Genomic DNA, 24,191 nt, shown 5'->3' with positions numbered 1-24,191 from the left:
CTATGTTGGGAATATTTTATTTAAGAAATAATACCATTTTTTATCAATACTAAACATCTAACAATTTAGACATTTTAACTTTATGATTAAATAAATATTAGTGTTGTAATTAATAATTATATGTATTAGTTTTGAATGCATACTGAGTTAGTTTTTTTTCTTACAAGATTCATGTCATCCTATATATGACCTACATAATGGAGATATCCTATAATAAAGATGATAATAGATATAGAAAATCAATAAAAAATGTAATTTAGTTACATTACATAAATATATGTTACACTGAACGATACTACGTGGAATTTTGCATTGTGCAAAAGTTACATTGTGTAGAACTAATTCAGATTTTGCAATATTTTAAGTAATTAATACTAATGTATGACAAAGATCGTATCTTTATTATCAACCTAATCCACATTACACCTTTGTAAACCCAACTAATAAAAAAACTTATTAGCTAAACTTTGTGTCCAACCAACCATTGGATTATTGAAATCATTTAAAAAAAAAACAAGGCTTGGAAAATTTTCCTTTTATTTTTTGTTAACTTTAATGTTCTAATGTTAACTTATTAGTAATTAAATATGAAACATTTGTGTATTTAAGTGTTTTGAAATGTTGGATGATGTATCTTTAAATATACTTTTATGGATCTCTGAGAAAAATATTAATGATAAATATAAAAACAATTGTCCATTATTTTGTGTTTTTGAAAATTATTTTAATACATAAAAGCATAGATAATTTATTATCATAAATAATAATTGATTAGATTAAGTAAATAATTAATTAGTATACTTAATGATGGATATATTGAGTGAGTCTCATGTATATATGCACATTGAGTTTAATGAATGATCATTATTACCAATGTTTTATTTGATGGACTTAGACAACATGTAAATAATTTGAATTATAATATAATTTTATTTTAAATTATTGATCAAAACAACATTGAAATTTAAATTAGAAATAAAAAAAAGAAAACATAATAAGCTAAAAGAGGTAAATCACTAAAAAAGGAACATAAATGAAATATAGTAATTTACAATGTTTCTTATAAAGTCTTTCGGCATAAGATTAGTGTATAAAATAGATATTCAAAAAATAATAGTGTTAAATGTATAATTAAGGAACAATTAAGAAGATTGAAACAAGGTTATATATATATGTGTGTGTGTGTGTGTGTATATATATATATATATTCTAATATTGATATAATAGTATATTTTTATAACTGTAAAAGTAATTTTTTTAAATGTATGGGAAGTAATTTATTTTTTTATGTATATATAAAAACTTAAATGAACAGGAGATTTTATTGGACAATTTTCTTACAATAATTTAATAAAATCACGAATTAAATTATTTATACATATAGATATTTTTAGAAACTTTTTAAAAATTTCATTTTTTAATTTGTATGCAAGTTAGTTTTTTTCTTTTAAAAATTGATATGGACATTTTTTTTCAAACAAATTATAAATATGTATTATTTCACTCTCTAAAATCAGGTAAAATTGTCATGTTTTTATATGATTTTTCAGAGGGTTGGTTCTTGTTAAAAGAATGGTTGATAATTGTTTTGTTTTGAAAGTTTAAGGGCAAAGGCATCTATAATTTTTGGCCACGTGAGAGTTAGCCCAAGAATGAGTACCTACGTGTAAGATCATGATCACAAAATATAAATTGCAATTTTACATTAATATTATAATGTATAATCTTGGCGATAAGTTCTTACATTTTTGTTAGAGGGATATCTGTTTCGTTAAAATTATATAATTAATATTTTAATTTGTATACGTATGTACTGAAATTTATATTTAACTTAATTTAAAAAGATTAGTAAGTATACATATACTATAATTTAATTATATTTTTAGTTATGTGAAAATTTTGACATTTTTTTACATTAGATAATATCATATAAAAGTAGTGAGATTTAAATATAATTTAATATTATAAAATTAGAGTTTAATAAAACAAGTAGATCCGTTTAAATATTATAATTTGTAAATATAGTTGTCAAATGTATTTTCTAATTAGTAGAAAATAAAGGGCTAAGAATGTTTAATTGAAGGGAAAAATCGAGTATTAATTAACAACAAACTCTATTATCTTTTAATATGTTTTTATTTTCATGCACTCTATAAAACACTGTATTTTCGTTTCTTGTTATATGAAAATACAATATTTTTGTTTCAGTTATTTCTTATACATCTTATTTGTCTCATGCACATCACTCTCTCCTCTATATTATTTCTTACATGGTATTAAGAGTCATTTATAGATTTTTCTACCTTATCTGCCAATACTACAACATTTTCATTTCATTCTCTAGTGCAAACACAGCATCACAGGTTTCCCATCCCCTGGCCTCCCTGCCCGAGACCAGGTCAACCTGACCGAAATCAAAGAAAAGTCGACCGAGACCTGAGAGACTTGGTCGAGATGACAGGGCTGACTGCCTACCTGACCGAGGCCTTTGAAGGCCTAGCCAAGACGGCCAAGATCATGAGAACTTGGTCGAGGGCCGACACACATCAGGTTAACTTGGCCGACGGCCGACCCCTGCCACCGTTAACGCTCAAACCAAGATCAGTAAAGCTAATCCATCATTAAGAATTAGGTAATGCAACCCTAAGCGATATCCACCTCGATAAACGGGCCCAACAAGGTAGGCTCATTAGAATAATATAAATAGCACGCATCCCAAAGAGTAAGGTATGTCATTTATTACTGTTCACCTACATGAGAGCTGATCACCCGCTTTACTGACTTGAGCGTCGGAGTGTCTTCGCAGGTACCCCCACCATCCGGTGTCCACCCAAGACCGAGTGCCGAAGGAGAAGCAGGAGGACGAGAAGAATCTCAGCTCATCACCCAGTCACCTGCCCGACCGAAGGTCTCATTTTCCTAGCAGGAACACCTATCTTTGCCACATCTATTCATTTCAAACTTGATCATGATAATTACCTATTATGGAAATAGCATGTGTTAGCCACCATTCATAATGTCAATCTTGCATCATTTTTGCAAGCTCCCATTACTTCTTCCTCATCCACGGACACACCATCAGCAAGATCAAGCCATAATCGCTTAGCTTCTTTCTCCCATGACTCCTCGTTGCTGACCAACATGATTGATCTCAAAACTTCCTATCAAATATGACACAATCTCATGGTATACTACTTCTCTCAAATACGTGTTTGAGTTAAAAAAAACTCTAAATTCAACTTTGCACACCAAAATGTGATTGAACGGTGTGTGCATATCTTATTTATCTTCTTAAAAAAAAGTGTGGATACTGTTGGTTGTCGTATAAAACCATATTAAAACAATATTGGAACAATCTTGAATGATTTGTATGATGACTATGACATCTTTAATCATCTTTTAAATTAACAATTTTAATTTATAAATGGAAGTACATTTCACATCTTTAATTACATCTTTAATTAAATTTAAAATTGTTATACACACCAAGTATAACTTTTTTACATATAACTTGAACATAACAATGACATTTAAATAATTTTAATTAGCTGTTTTTATTTTTAATCATTAAAATATACCAATAGAAGAAATAAGAAATACCCACTTAAAATATGTTTTGATTATAAGTGAGAGATGAAAGAAATGAGAGAAAAATTGAAGTGAAAGAAAAAGAAAGTAAAGAATAGGTGAGAAAAAACAAATTATATAAAAGTTTTAATATAAATTAAAATAAATATAACCAAAAAATATGTTTTGTCCTATATTATTTTTCCTTCATGTAATGTTATTTATTATGTTTGTTAAAAAAAAAATATTTAATGTTTGCATGCTCCCCCATTTCATGGAAAGTGAGAAAGTAGTGAACAGTAACATAAAATAAAATAAATAAAGGAAATTGAAAAGCAAGTAATGATCCAAATTTGAATGAATGTAGTAAAGAAATTAGAGGAAAAGGAAGTTTGATAGAATGAAGGTGCGTTTGGTTGGGAGAAATGCCGACCGAAATAGGTATAATTGGTTTACTGCTATTCTTTGCAAATTGGAATTGCAACTTTATTCATTCATTCATAGTATTGTATGCCCCTACCACATTGCATCGCCATAATTGCAATTTCCATATTCTATCTTACTATACTTCTTATATGGTAATTTCGATATCACATTGTCTTTTGTACTTAATTATTAATCATGCTTGCAAAAAAAATAATTCTCTTTCCCTTTTTTTATATCTAAATTATTAATTGACATATGTTGATAATGTAAAATATTTTAGATACATATTTAGTAAAAAGTACCCCAGTATCACGTCATAAGAAAAATTCGATAGCTTGTGATATGGAAAATTAAATAATCAATTTTTCTATTATTTAAATATTTGTGCGAAATATTTAGATTACTATAATTCATAAAAGTTGGTTTCATAAAAAGATAAGTCATCTCTTATATTTTATTATAATATTTTTGTTGTAGGTATACAATATTCGAATATCTTAGTCATCGATATTATATCAGTACAATCGTAAAACTTAAGTAAACTAATTGTAACATCCTTGTGTAAAGGTTAGAAATTTCTGTTATCCATATAAAGTTTGTGATTTATATGAAATTTGCGACATAATGTTCAATTGGAAGTTGTGATTTTGGATCAAAACGACAATAGTTACTGTTGTGACTATATTTTAATACTGATATTGTTTTATAGTTATTAATAAAAAAAATATAAAAATGTGGAAAAATAGTTTTTTCTTTTCAACAAGAAACTCCTTACAAAATAAAAGAAAAAAAAATATATTAAAAGTAACAGAAATGTTAAAATTTATATATATAAATTTAACATCGTCTTCTTTATATAAGAGTTATGTGAACTACTTGAAATGAAAAAAATATCACACCTTTCAATAATAGAATAACTTAAATAGAAGAAATCAAAATTAAATATCTTTAAATTTCACTTATTCAAACCTTCTTCCCTCCCTATTTTCTTTGACCACTATCTATTTTTTAAGATATTTCAATAACTATAATAGTAACACACATGTTATCTTTGTTCAAAATTCATTTTGTGTTTTGTGTATATTATACTCTTTCAAAACCTCAAAGTCTCTCATACACAGTTGTATTAGAGTGAGATGCTTCCTATAATTTATACACATAAGAAAGTTTGCTTTTGCTGGGAAAAACACACGCGGAAGTAACACACAATCACGAATCAACTGCAGAAAAATAAACAACACAAGATTTGATGTGGTTCGGTCGCCAATTGCAACCTACATCCACACGGGCAACTATTAAGTTTTCATTATGCACACACCAATTACAAGTACAATGATATATTTAAATAGAGATTATAAAAGGGACACAGTGACTAAGCTCACTCACTAAACATGGTACTTAGTCAGCCAAACCCAATTGATCCTGGCTTCATACCCAACAACTTTCATATTTCTTTTACTAATGGTTTTATTTTTTTTACAAGTTCTTTTACTTTCTTATTCTAGTTGGTGATGACGTATAATCTTATCTTAGACATTCTAGTTTAGTCTCCATCGAACCCATGCGAACAATTTATAATTAAATATTATTTGTTTGTTTTACGTCGGTTTAGTTGACACTATGTAGTATCTCTTTTATGATCGACACTAATTACATAACTAGTCTTTCAAAGTGAATTTTTTGACCGACACTTTTATGATGCAAATAATATATTAGTGTTTTTTTTTTCTTATGACTTTTTAACTACTCTAATATGTTATTTTTCTTATAGTGTTCATATTGTCATCATCATCCTTTTCTTCCAACCTTTAAGATTTTTTTCTCCTTATTTCTTCCGACCTTTGGTTAACATTTCCAAACACATCTTTCTTTTAACATTTCCAAACACATTTTGTTCCAAAAATTTATATTCTTTTTTAGGCACATTTTTGCACAATGATATATAAAGAACAATTATAGCCAAGGCATCCCCTCAGTGATTTATACCCTACAGACACCATTGATCAAACATGTAACAATGTCACCAATAATTTCTCTAAAAATTGACAATTCTATTTAAGCATACGAACACGTAATAATTTTATTTAATTTATCAATCATCTATTTTATTGAATAAAGAAATTTAGTATCGTACCGTTTTGCTTAATCAATTGAAGTATTAAAGTTTTAAACGAAGCAACCTAGATATCCCTTGACAAGAGAAGTTACATAGGTTTTTCTTCATTTTGGCTTCTTTGTTTCCTTTCCCTTCCTCATGGCTTGTTACTGAATTACCAAAAGCAATGTCATGATACACACGTAATGTTTTTATTGTTTAGAAACATTCTGGTTTGCGGCACACGGGTTGACATGAATGAAGAATTGTGGTGAACACTGTGAGGAGTGAGAAAAAGGGAGTTTGGTCCCACCCACGTTATGTTTGTGGATCAATATCAATGTTTGGCACGTACAAGTCTAGCTCCGGGGAGTGTTCACGTGGCTGTGAATCAAGGTGGCTAGGCCATTCCACTCTCTCTTCATCATCTTTTCCACTGTCACGCTCATAGGGATACGTATGTGGTTCTCTTTCACTGCTGTATTTCATTATTATCCTCAAACCACATCTTAAAACAAATCAATTTCTTTAACTAATATCCGGATTCAACCAATACCAAATCAATTTCGATGCATTTCTTCACGAGGTAAGCTTTTGCGCCAGCAATTAATTAAATTTAAATAACTATACAAAAGCAAAAGTGAATTACTAAGTGAATTTAAATAACTATCACATGTTTAAATTACTAAGATGAAACATAATAAAACATGTATGAAATGGAAAAGCAAAAGTGAATATTAAAAAAAATCATTCATTAGAAATTAATTTTAGAGTTTAAAAATAAATAATTACTATATTAATAAAATTAGATATTATTTTAGAGACTAAAAAATTATTAATATCTAAATTAGTTTTTATTATTGATAAATAATTTTTAAATTATATTTAATTAGATACCAAGATTTTAGATATTAACTATAAAATTTAAATAATTGGTAACTAAAATTTAGGTAGCTAAAATTTAGGTAGCTAAAATTTAGGTAGCTAATTAGATATAATTTTAAAAACTATTTATTAATAATAAAAACTAATTTAAATATCAATAATTTTTTACTTTTTAAAATAATATCAAATTTAGTCGTTATATAAACTAATATTTTCTATCTTTAAAATTATTTTTTTAATAATTTTCTAGTAATAAAAAAAATATCTGACCTCTGTCTTGCTCATATAAAGAATGATAAAGAATGTGATGTAATTATGAAGTGGTCCACTTGTAGGTCTCCTTTTATGAGGAACACAATAAATAAAATAGAATTTTATGACTGTAATTATTTTTAAATTTATGGCAGAAATAAACAATGCCATGTTTAGATTGGCTGAGATCATATGATCCCTAATGAAACTAAATGGTAACTTCTCTTATAGGTGAGAACGGAAAGTCTGAGGTGAATAAATTTCAATCATATAGTTTGAATTGACGACTAAAATTAATTAAAATAATATTAATATTTTGTAATTATATGATCCAAATTAATTCTTTTGATTCCTTATGCTTGTCTTTATATATAATAAAAAACTATTGTTTATGATTCAAAATTAATCCAGTTTCTACCAAATTTTATTATTTATTCTTGTGAAACTTGTGAAAGTAAATATTGAAGGGAATTTTAAATATGTCATTATCCTGAGGAATACGGTAGTTTGATACCTATTATATTGTATACTACCATTTAACAATCATATAATATTTTATTATTAAAAAGTTATGAAGTAGATGTAAGAGAAAAAGGTAAGTTTCATATGATAATTTTTGTTATTAAATCTTACAATAACTTCTCCCTTTTCAGCCATGTAAATTTGACTTGAGAGAAAAATATTATAACATGCAGTTCTTTGCTTAGATAAAAATGCTCTAGTATAGCTAGCACTTCTTCTGCCATTCACAATTCACCAATTCTACAGAACCAAACTTATTAATGTACAACAAGAAGCCATGCATTTACTGCGACTAAAATTTAAACACACTCTTCTATAGTTTTTGTCTGGTTCCTTGAGTGTCCTTATTTCAACCAGAACATCTAACACCGGTCTTTGTAATCTCCATCTCATTCTCTGTTGTTTCATGTTCCGTTCTAAACTTTCTATAGATATCCCCTTTGTAAAATTTTCTAGTCCTCAGCGCCAAAATGAACGAGGCTAAACACCCAACCAACGTTGAAGCTGTGATTATGATAAAAGCCATTCTGTAGCATTGCACTCCTACACAAGTTAGGTCCTTCCCTGCTTCTCTCATCAGTCCTTTGGCCTTCAATTGTTTCAAAGCCTCTTTATCATACAAAATACCTGCCACTTTCACGTTTAGAATGTAAGATCCAACAGGGCTTGCTGCGCCTCCTAAGTTGTATAACGTGGAGTAGTATTTAAGGCCAAATATTTCTGATATGATTGCAAACATCAGTGGCCACTGAGCTCCAAAACAAAACCCAATAATCACCGAAGACAAGTAGAGAGAGTTTGGGATGCCAAGGGCTATGAGAATATGGCCAACACAAGAGAGAAGCAAAACTAGAGTGACCATGTAAGGACGAGGAACTTTGTATTTGGCTAAGAGGACTTCAGAGCCATAACCTGCAGCTACTCTTCCTAAGTAGTTCCATATGCTCACCAAGGACACAAAGGTTGTCGTGCTCTTACTCGGGTAGCCCAATGAATTCCCAATCTGTCCTAGGTTGTCTATGGCAGTTAATGTTCCGCCAGCCCCAAAGGTTGTTGCAACGAACAAAGTCAGCATGTCCATACTGAAAAGTGCTTGTAAAATGGTGTAGTCTTCTCCCCTCTTCGGGGGATTGAGTACGTTCCTGAAACAAGAAATTTTCTCGGGTGAACTTGTGCTAGTTGATAGTACTTCTTGCTCCACGATAGGAGGTGGAGTAACTTCAGTGACTACTTTCAACTCGGGTGCTGAATCGGTCAAACCTTGCGTTTTGGCTTTTAAATGGTTTACCTCCTCTCGGAATACCACAGCGAGTGGGAGAAGAAGAAAGGAGAAGACAACAAGGCCATCAACTGTGTACTCAATCCTGGAAAAACTAAGCTTGTTTTGTACAAGTATCAAAACCATGAGAAGCCCTGCAAGGCAAAGTGAAATGTATAGAAGGTGGTAGAAAACTCTGTTGTTCTTAGGTTGGTGGACTGTGTTGAATATTCGAATTGTTGGAAGGAAAAGGAAGGAAACAGCAGCAGGGAGCCAAGCAATGAGTAAGATAAGGGCCTGAGGGTTGTGATCACCATAGAAGGCATGGTAGAGCTGTGTGATGATGGCACCACTTAGACCAACGTAACCTTTGAGTAGGCCTAAAAGACTGCCACGGCTCTCTGGGAAGTTCTTGACACATGTGACTAAAGCACCAGTGTTGGCAAAGGTCTGAGAATTTGCACCAATGCAAATGTAGAGACACATTTGCCAAACTTGGGGTTTGGCAATGCGGCCAGAGACTGCAAGCCATATCATGAAGTAGCCAAAGAAGTTCATAAGGACCCCTATTGAGAGTACCACCCAGGGTGGTGTTATCTCGTTGACCAACCCAGATATGACTCCAACGTTGGCACCTAGGTCTTTGAAGAAGCTGAGCAAGTTGAGAGTGGACTGGTCGTACCCCAAAGAGGTTTTGACCTCGTTAGAGTATATTGCAAACATATAGGTTGCCCCAGCGACGGACATGATAAGTAAAGATGCAAATAGCATGAACCAACGCCCGGTGATAACATGGTAGCTGAGACTTTTCATTCCCTCAAACCCCCACCACTTTACACTGATCTTTTATTTATGGATCAAACAAACACTATCTTGGTGGCGTGAGATAAAAGAGGTTGAATGAAGTGAGCTGAGGCTATCCAGAATCACGAATATATAGAGAAAATATCGCAGTTTCGGCCAGTCAGGTAATCAATGTTAATGATGTATCAGAGATTAACATGAGCCACGTGTTCCAAACCTTTAAATAATTCTTAGTATAGGAGTGAATGTATATGGATTGAGTGGGGTGTGGGAAGATTGTTTCCCTGTGTGAGGAAAAAAAAGTTGCACACGGAACAAATGATTGTAGTTTGACGCGGTGGTTTTTGGAAATAAAGGCCGGTGGTATCAGGGGAAGGATCTTGTAAGGTATTTTAGGAAAAGAAAAAGGTGTGATAATAATTTTGTGGTAAGTACAATTATATGAATTGAGAAAGTGACGAGCACTATATGTGGTGGTCCTAAGCAGCCACCATTTTAGAAGAGCCTGGAATCAATGGTAAACTGGAGGTGGCCACCACCACTTTATACCAGAAATGTGCAATCCACGCTTATTTTAAGTATTGGTAAGACAAATTTGAACACAACTAGTTGTCCAAGTTAATTTTTAAACTCTACAAGGTTTTAGCCTGACACAGTATATAAGATTGATTTCGGGCCAAAGTTGAAGTGATCACTCAAATAATTAATCATGTTTGGTTACTCGACGTTATCACCAGCTTCAAATCTCTAGCTTCTTGCTTTATTTTACGTGATTTGTTTACTCTCTATCTCTAACTTGTATATTTTCATCTTATTCTTTTTTTTTCGCCCAGTTTTCTTTCTAATATCACCTGAATCGTTGTGTTAATGTTGTCTTCTTTTTTTTTTCTTCGCATGATGGGTATCATCTCCAAACTCTACCCACTGCACTGTCCAAAGAGAAGACAGAAGAGTATGGAATTGATGAGCTTTATTTGTTAATATGCCTAAATTCTGTACCTAAATTCTGGTCCGGTCGAATGCAACATATGCGGAACAAAATAGTGAGATAATTTGATTTTGGTACGTCACCTGAACCATTCCTTACTTTTGGTATCTACAAAATAGAGTTATTCATTACATGCAAATTGGATGAACATAAATGTCCCATGATAATTTTAGATCATACCATAGTTTATCTGGTTTTTCATAATGATGCAATTTACTTCATAACTATAAGATGGGTAAAAAAAATTATTATAAATTTAGATAAATTACGTTTCGATGAGAAAAAATGGTTATCAATGAAGACAACATCAATATTAATAACACACAACTTCACTTATATTTTCAATTAACACTAAAATGGTCACACATGACTTACTTAATCTTGTAATAAATTTTGTTTACAAATATTTTTATTTACAATACACCAAAATTGTAAAGAAAACAATTTCTTATCCACCCAAGGAAAGAGGGGAAAGATGGAATTGATGAGACTTTTTCAGTGAATAGTACGGAAATTGAAAAAAATTGCCCACTGTTAATTTTATTTCCCTAACATATAACCATCAAATTCTCACCTATATTTTTTTGTTTCTGACACTAAATTTCTCTTGAAATAAATTTCGACGTCGCCTAATTTTGGATAAAAATTTTAATTTATTTTTTCCTATTTTAAAATTAATAAATAATATTACGTTTAGTTTGATTTAACATTTTAACTACATTTTTTTAAATCATAGCAAAAAAAATTAATTTACCAATAACAATAAACATCCAAAAAAGTTTAATATTTTCTTATATTTTTAAAAATTTAACCAAATTATATTTAACCTAACTTACTTTAATAATTTGTTCCTTTTACAAATCACTTAAAATTTATTTTCTCTATTTTTAATTATCTTTTTCACAACATCTTTTTTACCTATTTTAAAATTTTGATTTATTTTATTTTTTTCTTTCTTCTTCCCCACTCACTCCCTACAGTGAAAAAAATAAATAAATGAAAACCTCTACAGTTTCAGACGCAAAAATTGAGAAAAATATTTTTAATTAAATTATTAACATTTATTTATTTTTCTTATTTCTCCCACACTCACTGTTAAGTATAAAAAAACACAGAACCATTCATCATTTGATGAATTTATTATGGATGAAGTTTTAGATGTCAAAATTAAAAAATAATATCGAAATTATGGTCACTTAATACACCACACCACTTGTAACCAAATTTTGAAATGATTTTTATCTTTGAAAATGCACAATATAGTTGAAAAGTTGGCTCTTAAAAATCAAATTCCGATCTCTCACAAAAAATCCACGTCTCTTCCGCTCCAAAAATAAAATAAAATTCAAAATTGCATCCAAAATTCGGTTTCGGATAACCAAATTCCACCAGGAGGATTTTTGTGCCGGAAACAAAAAAATATATATGTGAATTTCGAGGATCAAATTCTCACCTATGAACAGTAAACGGTTTAATACTGAGAAATAAAATGAAGAGTGGTGTAGCTAGGGATTTTTTTTTTTCAATTTCCATACTATTCACGGAAAAAAGTCAATTGATGGACCTCGTTGGTATCTCTATATTTGATTGTGTATAAAAAAATAATAGTTGAACTCTTATAATTTATATGATTTTTTATGTTTAAAAATAAATTTAAAATTAAATGATATAAAAAGATATTAAAATAATAATATTATCCATATCCTTGTATCTAACTAAGCATGCTGTAAAAAAGTATATTTGTAGGCAGTTTCTCTCTACTCCCCTACATTTTTCTTCCACCACCTCCACAATGTTATGTAAACAATGTTATGTAAAGACTAAAATGTCCTAAAAATTCTAAAATGTATTTGAATTGTATTTATTTTTTTACATTCTGGATTATGGAATCTGAAAAAATTTTGGATTGACACTTCCAGTACAAATTCAGATCCACCATTCCGTAATTCAAAATATGCATTTCACATTAAAAAAAACACTCCAGATCCATCAATATGTAACAAAAATATTCATTCTGGATTTAGAAATTCATAATTAAAAAAAAAAGCATTCTGGATCCACCAATCCATAACAGAATTAGGCTTCCCAGAAAAAAATGATTCAGTTCCGGATTGATGAATCCGTAGTACACTTCCAGATCCTGATTTCCGGTAATCACAGTGTCCTTTTTCAAATAAAAGGTCAAGGTCAGTTTCGGGATTTAGAAAATTATGGGGGTGAAGGAAGAAAAACGTAGGGGTGCAGGAAGAATAAGCCATCCTTGTATCTAACGAAGCATGCTGTAAAAAACTAGTAAGACACTATATTGGTAAGCCCAATTTTAGCCGAGGCTCATGTGAATTCAGTTTTTTTTGGTCGGCCCATGTGAATTCACTTGTTTGAGCTATGGTTGCTTTTCTTCTGCTACTTTTATAAAAGTGTAATTTTTTAAAATGTATTATTTGGGTCTATGGCGAGTTCTATGATAAAGCAATAAGTGAAATTGTACACTAATGAGACATTGATTTAACAGGTAACAAAAATAGGCCATTTCTTCATCAATTTTTGCTTGAAAATCCTCAAAATTCTTTAAGTTGTTATGAGGGTATGAAAGTTCTATGCTAACAAATAGTATGATGTTGCAATACCATTCAAATGTACAATTGTCGTGTAAAATTGGTCTCAAAATTTCTCTCCATACCTTTCTGCGATTCAACACGCATATTTGTGGTGTTTTCAAGTTAGGGGAAAATTTTAATAGAAGAAGAAAAAAGGAAAAATAAAATAGTGTTAATTATTCTATTTATTGTTGAAAAAAAAATATTTTTAATAAACGCTTACTTAATTAGATTTTTATTTAAACTTTTTCTCTATTCTTGCTCTTCTTTTTCAAAGTTCCAAAATTGGTAATAAATTAAATAAGTAATCTTTTTTCGAAGTTTCAAGATTGGTAGTTAATGAAATAAGGAAATTATAAAGACAATTCCTAGAGAGGATTTAAAACAAAATAAAATAGCATGACTAAAGAATTAAGAGTATTGAATATTAGAGATGTACAAAACTTTAATGAAACTGTACTTTGCAAATGAAAATGGATGTTTATGTTTTAGATTTTGTTGGAGTACCCATTGATTATTTTAAAAATGAAAAAATATAATTAAAATAATTTTTTATTTAGAAGAAGTAAGGAGAGAAAAATACTTTTCATTAAATTAACATAAAATGAGAGGAAATATCTTTTTTTAATTTCTTAAAAATTTAAATATTTTTTAAAACACTAATGGGTAATTAATACCAAGAAAAATACAAAAAGTAAATAAATACTTTTAAATTATTCTAATTACTTATTTCTACTCATATAAATCAGAAAAAAATCTCTTATTTTCCACTATTATTTTATTTTTATCCATATGAATAAAAAAAGTGTTTTTATTTATTTATTTAATATCTTGCTTATTACTTTCCTTTGTGACAAAAGGGAAAAAGTTGGAAAGTAAAAGAGTGTGTGAAAGGAAGAGTATGAGTAGGATATGACGACACAAGTGAGTCATCGTGGTGATGAAGAAATCCATTAATATACCTTCTCTTTTGTAAGTGGGTGGATCACTTTCCATGACTGAATCCTTTCCTACGTTTTGGATAACTATGTTTTACAATTCAGCTTATGAACAAGGTATCTTTAAGATAATGTAGTGCATTAAGTTTATAAAAAAAAAGACATAATAATAACAGTAACTAAACCCAAACACTTCATTTTCCATTTTTCTTATCCTCTTCTCCTAAGGCAGTTGCGTGTGCTTCTGTGATACCAGTTTTGGTGATCTCATTCTCTTCGGCTACGTGTTCCACTTTGAAGTTTCTATAGATATCCCCCTTGTAAAATTTTCTAGTTCTCAGCACCAAAACAAATGCAATAAAGCAGGCAAAGAGCGTTGCCACCGTCATTATGATAAACGCCATTCTGTAGCACTGCACTCCAACGCAGTTAAGCTCCTTCCCCGCTTGTCTCGAGAGTCCTTTGGCCTTCAACTGTTTCAAAGCCTCTTTATCATACAAAACACCTGTGAGTCTCACGTTTAGAATGTAAGATCCAACAGGGCTTGACACGGCTCCAAAGTTGTACAGCGTGGAGTAATGTTTAAGGCCAAATATTTCTGATATGATCGCATAGATTAGCGGCCACTGAGCTCCCAAAGAGAACCCTATAATCATGGAAGCGAAGTAGAGGGCGTTTGGGGCACCAAGGGCAATCAGAATATGGCCAACACAACTCAGAAGCATAACAAGAGTGAAAACCAAGGGACGAGGGACTTTGTATTTGGTCAACAAGGTTTCAGAGGAAAAACCTGCAACTACCCGTCCCAAATAGTTCCATATGCTTAATAAGGACACGCATGCTGTGATGCTCTTCCTCGGGTATCCCAATGACCTTCCAATCTGTCCTAGATTGTCTACGGCTGTTAATGCTCCGCCAGCACCAAATATTGTTGCAACGAACAGAATCAGCATGTCAATACTGAAAAGTGCTTGCAAAATGGTGTAGTCTTCTCCTCTCTTTGGGGGGTTCAGTATGTTCCTGAAACAAGAACTTGTCTCGTTCGAACTTATTGTTGCTGGTACTTCTTGCTCCGCGTTTGGAGGTGGAATAATTTCAGTGACTACTTTCAACTGGGATGTTGAATCGGTTACACCTTCCGTTTTGGCTTTCAGTTGGTTTATTTCCTCTCTAAATACAACAACAAGTGGGAGAAGAAGAAGGAAGAAAACCACAACCCCATCGGCTACGAATTCGTGCCTTGTAAAAGTGAGCTTGTTTTGCATTATGATCAAAACCATGAGAAGCCCTGCAAGGGCAAGTGAAATGTATAGAAGGTGATAAAAAACCCTGTTCACGTTGCGATGGTGATAGAAAACGTTGTTGAATATCCGAATTGTTGGAAGGAAAAGGAAGGAGACAGCAGCAGGGAACCAAGCAATGAGTAAGATAAGGGCCTTAGGGTTGTGATCACCATAAAAGGCATGGTAGAACTGAGCCATGATGGCCCCACTTAGACCAACGTAACCTTTGAGTAGGCCTAAAAGACTACCACGGCTTCCTGGGAAGTTCTTGACACATGTGACTAAAGCACCAGTGGTGGCATAGGTCTGAGAATTTCCACCAATGAAAGTGTAGAGACACATTTGCCAAACTTGGGGTTTGGCAATTCGGTCAGAGACTGCAAGCCATATCATGAAGTAGCCAAAGAAGTTCATAAGAACCCCCATTGAGAGTACCACCCAGGGTGGTGTTACCTCGTTGATCAACCCTGATATGATTCCAAATGTGGCACCCATGTCTTTGAAGAAGCTGAGCAAGTTAACAGTGGTTTGGTCATACCCAAAAGAGGTTTTAACCTCGTTAGAGTACATGCCAAACATATAAACTGCCCCTGCAGCAGCCATGATAAGCATAGATGCATAGAGCATGAACCAACGCCCCGCGATAACATGGTAGATCAAGCTCTTCATTTCTCTCCAACCACCAGCACCTGCAAACTCTCCACCACCGTTTTTCACTGATGATGTTCGATTATGGGGTTAAGCACTCTTTCTTGTGAAGAACCATGCATATATATGGGTGGGGGATATTCATGGAGAGTTGAAAAAAAAATTAATGTTTATTTACATTTTTTTTATTATAAATATTAATATTTATTATGGTTTTATTTTGAAAAAAATGGAGAATTGAAAGGGTGATGATTATTTCCATAAAAGAAGAAGCCAATGATGGTAGCTTGACACCGGTATTTTCTTTTTCACATTCATTTGGGAAATGATTCTTTTACCGGTGTTATGACCATCATAGGATTTTTTTATTTTTTTTACCAAAATGGGTTGTTTTCAAAAAAAATTATAAATATGGGGTAACTCGTGTCAATTTAGTACGACTTTACCACGTCAATCCCAAGTTGGCATGACTTCGTCCACATCATATTTTTTTAATTTTTTTTTTGTTTTTAAATAAATATATATTATAATTATTTAATTATAATTAAAATTATAAGTTATGTAATATTTGAAATTAATTTGATAAATAAATTTTTTATGAAGGTATAAATACTTAGGTAAAGAAAATGAGAAAATTAATAATCAAACTTGAAATTGAATTTTATTATCAAGCTTGTTTGTGCGGATAATTACTTTTATTGTGACCTTCGATTTTGCAATATGAATATTTTTTTTGTTTTTAATATTTTTTATTAATCTAATAACCAAATTAATATATTATATTATCGTCAAACATGATCCATACACAATTATTCATTTTTTATTGCTTAAAACTAACACCCTTAGAAAATTATGTATCAAATTAATTTTAAACATTACATAACTTACTAGTCAATATCTAAATAAGAAAATTTTACAAGAAAATTAAAAATAAATAAATAAATATATATATATATATATATATATGACGTGGACAAAGTCGTGCTAAGTTGGCACGACTTTGTCTGGATGTAGATGATGATATCTATACAGATGGATCTTCTATATATCGCACAATGAAGTACCGCACGAGTGGGTATATAGGAATTCAAATCTGCCGCTCATGTTATGATCTTCTACATCCTAGGTCTTCCCATTCCTTCATCTGGCTTATGTTCTTCATGTAGCATTCAGACTGAATGACTCTATGAAATTACGTCGCTACTTCCACATGGTACGGGTAACGTAGGAGACATCTCTCTTTTTCCCAGGGGGAATCCTTAGAATTACCACAGCTTAGCTTTCAATTCGCCTCTGACCATCAAATGAAATGTGAATAACCCGCCCTCCCCTGTTTGAAACAAAGGGTGCTTCCGGTTCTGTCAGTGCTTGAAACAATTTTGTCTTCTCCATATTACTATATCTCGAGAGTCAATAATTTGATATGAGGAACTACTGAACTCAATCACTTGCTGCCGTTACTCTTCAGTTTTCTGTTGAGGTCTATCCTGTAGAGGTACTCCAATTGGATCAGTGATCGATTTCTAGGTTTCGCCGTAAACCTAGTTGGTTACTTCCAATTACGTAAATCAATAGTTCAAACCGCACTCAAAGGTAGGGCATTTCCCATTTTTATTGGAACTTCTGTACCAGAAACAATGGTATCTCCAATTATAGCCCCTCTGGGGTGTAAAATATATTTTTTCTCACCATCCCCATAGTGTATGAGACAAATGGATGCATTTCGATTAGGGTCATATTCTATGGTTACGATTCTACCATATATGTTTTTTTCATTCCATCGAAAATCAATTTGACGGTATAGACGCTTATGACCTCCCCCTCTATGCCCTGCGGTAATTATTCCTCTGGCATTACGGCCTTTACCACAACGATGTTGTCCATAGATCAAATGATTTCGTGGATTGGATTTTACTTTACTGTCTACGGCTCCATTGCGTGTGCTTGGGGTAGAAGTTTTGTATAAATGTATCGCCATGCTATTAAGTATTTTGATTTAAGTTCTTTTCTTTCTAAGAGGTGGAATAGAATAGCCCGGTTGAAGCGTAATGATTATACGTCTGTAATGCATTATATGTCCCATAATAGGTCGTATTGACAAAGTCGTGCCAACTTAGCACGACTTTTGCATATAAAGTCGTGCTAAGTTGGCACGACTTGCCAGTATTTATAATTTTTTTTAAAACAACTCTATTTTGGTAAAAAAAAAAAAACTCCATAATGGTCATAAAACCTAGTTTTACAACCTTTATATTGACTTATATTGATATTATGAATATTTGACAAAATTCCATTCATTTGAAAACTAGATATATGATTATGGGAAATGATGCTTTGAAAGAGATTTGGATATAACTTAAAAAAATATTAAAATAATAATATTAGGAGTAGTAATATATAAAAAAATGAAATGTAAATATATATTCCCCTATTATTATTTCGAAAGTGGAGTGGGCAATAAAAATGAAAGTTGTGGAAATTGAGATAGTGGGTGAGATAGATGAAAGTTGTGGGAATTGAGATAATTCAGTTGCGATAAAACAGTGCACCACTGTATTTTTAGTAGTGATATTTGATAGTGGTTACATTCATATTACACTTAAATAAATTATTATTTTATTATAATATAATATTTTATTTCAAAATATATTTGTAAAGTAGTTTTTTTTTTATATTTGTCATGTGAAAGAAACTTTATTCAATATTTTATTGTGCATTTCTATTTTTTTTTTCTTTTTTAATAATTTAAGAGATATTTCTCTTTCCTCTAATAATTTTTAAAAATTTACTAAATGAGTTCACATTCATACATTTTATTTAGATTAATTTTCTAATTTTTCACAAATAATTCCACAATAATTATTTTTAATTAGTTTTTATTTTCAAATATTTTGAATCATAAACGCATAATGATTTTTAAGTGATACAAATATTAGCAAGGTTATAGGGAATATGTCCATAAAAAAATTTGTCCACGGATTAATCTATATAAATAACTTAGATATAAATTACAAATTGACAAAAATCTGCTGGTTATGTATATTTTAAAAAAATATTCGACAAATGTATTTGGAAATTTAAATATTAAGCAAATTATTATTTAAAAAAAAATAGTTTGTATAAATAATTTACTTCCAAGAAAGTATTTACAAAAAAACATCTTAAGAAGGATATAATACACTACTACAAGAAAATCATGAAATAAAAACCAATTTTTAGAGACTAAAATAATTAATTACAATAGAAACTAAAATAGAGACCATTTTAGAAACTAAAAAAAATTGGTTTCTAAATTAGTTTCTATTAGTTTCTATTATTGTTAAATAGTTTATAAATTGGTATCTAATTAGCAACTAAGGTTTTAACTACCAATTATTTAGTTTCTAAATTTGATCTAAAAAACCTTGGTTGCGAATTAGATATCAATTTAGAAACTATTTAACACTAATAGAAAATAATAGAAATTAATTTAGAAACCAAATTTTTTTTTAGTTTCTAAAATGGTCTCTAATTTAGTTACTATTGCAACTAATTATTTTGGTTTCTACAAATTGGTTTCTATTTCATTATTTTCTTGTAGTGTAAAGATGGATATAGTTGACATAATTAAATTGTTTAATTTTTTTGTTCATAAATGTTTTAAGTTTTTATATTTTAAAACTTTAATTTTATTTCTTTATGACATTCTGTTTACAATTTTTTTTTAAATTAAATAACATGTGGATGTTATGGTGTGTTTGGATTGAGGAGGAGATTTGAGGGAGTGAATTTGAAGTAATTTGAGAAGAAATTGAGATTGTTTGGATTAGAGATATATTAGAGTAGATTTGTGAGGAAAGTTTATTAAATTTGATGAATGATGAGATGGTTGTGTGGAAATTTTGATATTTTAGTGGTATTATGTAAATTTTTAATAATTATAAAATATATATTATAAATTAATTTTATTATTATTTATTCTTATCAACATTAATTATTATTTATAATTTTTTAATTATAGTTATTATTTCATAAATTTATTATTAATATTTTTATTTTAATTATCATTTTATATATTTATTAACATTTTAATAATTATTATTGTTATTTATATTGATAATATATATATATATATATATACATTAATCAAAATCTTTCGCATATTTTTTCAAGAAAGAAAGCTGGAAGTATTTTACCTCGATTTCTATATTTTATTATTATTTTATTTCTTGATTTACAAACTTTCAGCTTATTTCAACTCTTAACTTTCTCTTGTTGGATACAAACACAACATGTGTGATGTGAGAGAGAAAAAGAACTCGACATGTCATTTTACTTTATAGAAATAAGGTAGAAGGTGTTAAACATTTTCATGAAAACATGAATAAATATACATATCATAATTCATATATTATTTTATAAAATTGTTGTAAAAATAGTATATTGATAATTATTTTTAATATGTGTCCATCTTCTTCACCCTTTCTTCACTTTTTTTTCTCCACCTTTATATGTTTTTATAAACATATGTGTGGAAGGACACATAGAATAATGTGTTTTCATAAATAATATTAAACAAAAAGTATCAATTAAAAAAAAGACATTTCAAAAGATTCTACCTTTATTGTAAAATAATAAATATATAACATCATTTAATCTCTTCACTGTTACTCATAATAATGTCACTTTTTTTTTATCAAATACAATAATCTTAGTTTCATAATGCACATATGATTGAGCTAATAAGTTAAATAATCATCATTTTCAGTATGACATATCTTCCAATTAACACAATCAGCCGCATTAATGAAAAGGAAAACACATAGTTGACACTACTCGGTGCAATGCCACTATATAACCCATGAGGAAAGAAAAGGTATAGCTTTGACATTTCAAAAGTAGTATTGCCCAACACATCATTGCATTGGAATTTAAGCTAAATCATATACTTCACAAAAATTAACATAATTAATTAAAATATAAGATATTTCTACCTTTATTTCCTTTTCATTTCAATTAGTGTAATTTACTAATATTTTTGGCACTTAAATTTTAAGTACATAATAAACTTAACTATTTTTAATTGAATTTCTATTAAAAAAAATATTTTATTGAGTACTCAATATTTTTTTTATCTAAATATCATGTTGTTTAATTTTTTTCATTTAATTTTTTCATTAAGATGATCTTATCGTTAATAATAGTTACTTTCATCTTTTCATCTCAACTCGTAGATCAATTTGTATTTCTCTCTCTTTAATTTGCTAATCAACCTGTCTTAGAGAAAAAAAAAAAAAGACGAGTTAATTGACAAGTTTTGAAGAATTAGAGGAAACTTGATTAATAAAAAACAAATTACACTATAATTACACTGAAGTCAATTATATAAATTACATATAAGAAAACAAAAGTAACTTACATCATCTTATTAAAAATCAAATAAAAAATTACTTAAATAAAAAAAATATTTTGAACACTATAAAACAAAAAAAAAAGTCGAACTTAATTAAAAAATATCTAAATTTACGATGTATCTAAAAGTTAATTAAATTTATTTATTTACTTGTTACTATTATTATTATTATTATTATTTATATTTATATATATAAGCAAAATTGAAGGATTTGTGACATATGACAAAACATTGCTTCTTTAATTTATTACATAACTTTAAACGAAACACACTTGTTTTTCTGGTAAAAACCTATAACAGTTTCAACAAATATAATTTACTCTTTCCCAATAATTTTTATATTAATAGCATATAAACTGAGAATTATAATTATTTGTCTTGTTTAAACTATTTTTACTTGATATGCATTTTTTATAATAGGTAAATCTTGCTCCAGCACGAATCAAACAGAAGAAGTTAAGTTGTCTTGGAGTTCTTCTGATCATAAAAAAGATTTAGCACAAAAGATTTAGTGAAGAAGTAGTATATCATGATAATGAATAATGTACGACTTTAGTTTTATTGATTTTTTTTTTCAAACTTTTTTTTTATCGTAAAATAATTAATTAAATTATAAAAATTTATAAAAAACATTGATTTTTAAATTAATTTATATTATTATTAAATAATTTCTAAATTAGTATATAATTACTAACCAAACCAATGTTTTTCGCTCCTTACTGTATCTTTATTACAAGACCTTTTAGATTTCACCACTCTCACTGCTTCTACTGGGAAATGAGTTCAATTTACTTTTCACCTACACTTAAACCAATTGCACATTAACACAAAAATCTGTAGCTGCTGGAATCATTAGGTTGGAAATTTAGAAAAGTGCTGTTAATTTCCACTCCTTATTGTTGATCATTATCACCACTCTTACTGCTTCTACTGGGAAATGAGTTCACTTTACTTTTCACCTGCACTTAAACCAATTGCACATTAACACAAAAATCAGTAGCTGCTGGAATCATGGACACTTTGAGGAATCCTTGTAATCCAAAGAAATTCCAAACAAACTCTAAGGTTTTATTTTGCTTCAGCGTTGGAAAGTTTACCTCAAAAATAGTTACTTGCTATGTCTAATGGCAAGTATATCGTGTTGCTAGAGAAGTAATAATTTATTTTTAAGAATGGATACAGAACCCACAACAATTTAATAAAAGTAAAAGATTTACTAAATAGAAAACAGAATAATAAAGTTTGTTGAGAGTTTGTTATGATTGTGATGATTAAAAAGAAAATAAGTCAAAAAGTTTGTTGGTTTAATTGGAAAAATTGTGATTGGAATTCATCTTTCTTATTCTTTTGTATTTGGAATAACATGATAATATTCTATCATTTGATTTACATTGATGTCCATATAAAAATCACTTATATCGAATTCTCACATAAAATTATTAAGACAATATCTTAAATATCGATTTCTCCTCGCATATTTATAAAAATTTCTTATCATTATGATTAGACGTAACTTCTTATCATTACGATTAGATGTTGATAACAATTAACATTTCAAATTTATAGCATTCAAATATGTTAAACATTATAACACCTTTTATCCTTCCAATTGAATTTCAATCTACTCCATGATCCTTTAGGGTCGTGTCTCAAGACTCATATTTAAACTAGTTAGGCTTGAGCTATGTGACTTCTGGTTGGGTGTTACTAGGCTTGCCTAAACGAGTTGCACGAAAAAAGACCCAACATTACTGGAGTAATCTCGTTTGGGCGAGATAAAACTCGCTTGGATGAATGGTGGTGCATTCTAACTTTTCCTTTTTAGTTTTGTACATTCTCCTTTGCCTTTTTTTATCTCCATTATTCTCTAAAATTCTCAAATTAACTCAAATTTGAAAATAAATCGCTTTTATTCAAATTATAATCACAAGATATATAAAAAGGTATAAATTCATAAATTATGAGTTATATTATAGTTATTTTATCAATTAATATGTATAAGTGTCTATATTTTAATATGAAATATTATTATTTATAAGTGCTTTTTTACCATAATATCCTGTTGGATGGGTTGCTTATTTGCAATTCTTATAGGTTACTTTTCTGTGTAATCGGTGATGATTTAAGCTATACCAATGGCTTGCTTATACCTAAGGGCAAGGGAGGTTTTTGTTGTTGTGTTTTGCAGGCAAGAAGCGTGGAAAGGTGCGTAGCAGTACCACTTGATGCAGAGTAGCTCTGTTTGCAGCAAAACTTACCACTAAGGTGTACATGGGACAATAATAGCAGAGTTTTTAAGGCTACTTCGTTGAGGCTGAGATAAACATGGCACAGCTTATCCACTGCATGTGACGTATCAAATAGCATCCATGGGAGTAAACTTCACTATTTTTTTGCTGCTGCAAATTCGCATATCTGTCTTTAAACGAGGCTATAATCACTCAAGATACGACATCATCTTTTGACACGCATTAAAAAAATGAGTAATTAACTACTTTTTAAAAGCTCTTTTTTGTTTATTATCTTTGTTTTATAT

General features: G+C 29.7%; 2 protein-coding genes across 2 annotated transcripts; both read right to left on the bottom strand.

Annotated features, from left to right (window-relative positions):
* Positions 1-7,808: 7,808 nt before the first annotated feature.
* On the bottom strand, positions 7,809-10,885 carry LOC137815389 (protein NUCLEAR FUSION DEFECTIVE 4). Its single transcript, XM_068618531.2, has one exon. The coding sequence runs from the start codon at positions 9,816-9,818 to the stop codon at positions 8,097-8,099; it is 1,722 nt and encodes a 573-aa protein (XP_068474632.1). The 5' UTR covers positions 9,819-10,885; the 3' UTR covers positions 7,809-8,096.
* A 3,444-nt stretch (positions 10,886-14,329) lies between these two features.
* LOC137815390 (protein NUCLEAR FUSION DEFECTIVE 4-like) lies at positions 14,330-16,519 on the bottom strand. The gene has a single exon (XM_068618532.2). It carries the CDS (start codon positions 16,282-16,284, stop codon positions 14,527-14,529), a length of 1,758 nt encoding a protein of 585 aa, XP_068474633.2. The 5' UTR covers positions 16,285-16,519; the 3' UTR covers positions 14,330-14,526.
* Positions 16,520-24,191: the final 7,672 nt, after the last annotated feature.

Source organism: Phaseolus vulgaris, chromosome 1, assembly GCF_051622355.1.
Source record: "Phaseolus vulgaris cultivar YP4 chromosome 1, ASM5162235v1, whole genome shotgun sequence".
In the NCBI taxonomy this organism is placed as follows: domain Eukaryota; kingdom Viridiplantae; phylum Streptophyta; class Magnoliopsida; order Fabales; family Fabaceae; genus Phaseolus; species Phaseolus vulgaris.
This window is presented reverse-complemented; position numbering and strand designations above follow the sequence as displayed.

Excerpts from the sequence above, each read along its gene's own strand:
- LOC137815389 (XM_068618531.2), bottom strand. The coding sequence starts at position 9,818 with ATGAAAAGTCTCAGCTACCATGTTATCACCGGGCGTTGGTTCATGCTA.
- LOC137815390 (XM_068618532.2), bottom strand. The coding sequence starts at position 16,284 with ATGAAGAGCTTGATCTACCATGTTATCGCGGGGCGTTGGTTCATGCTC.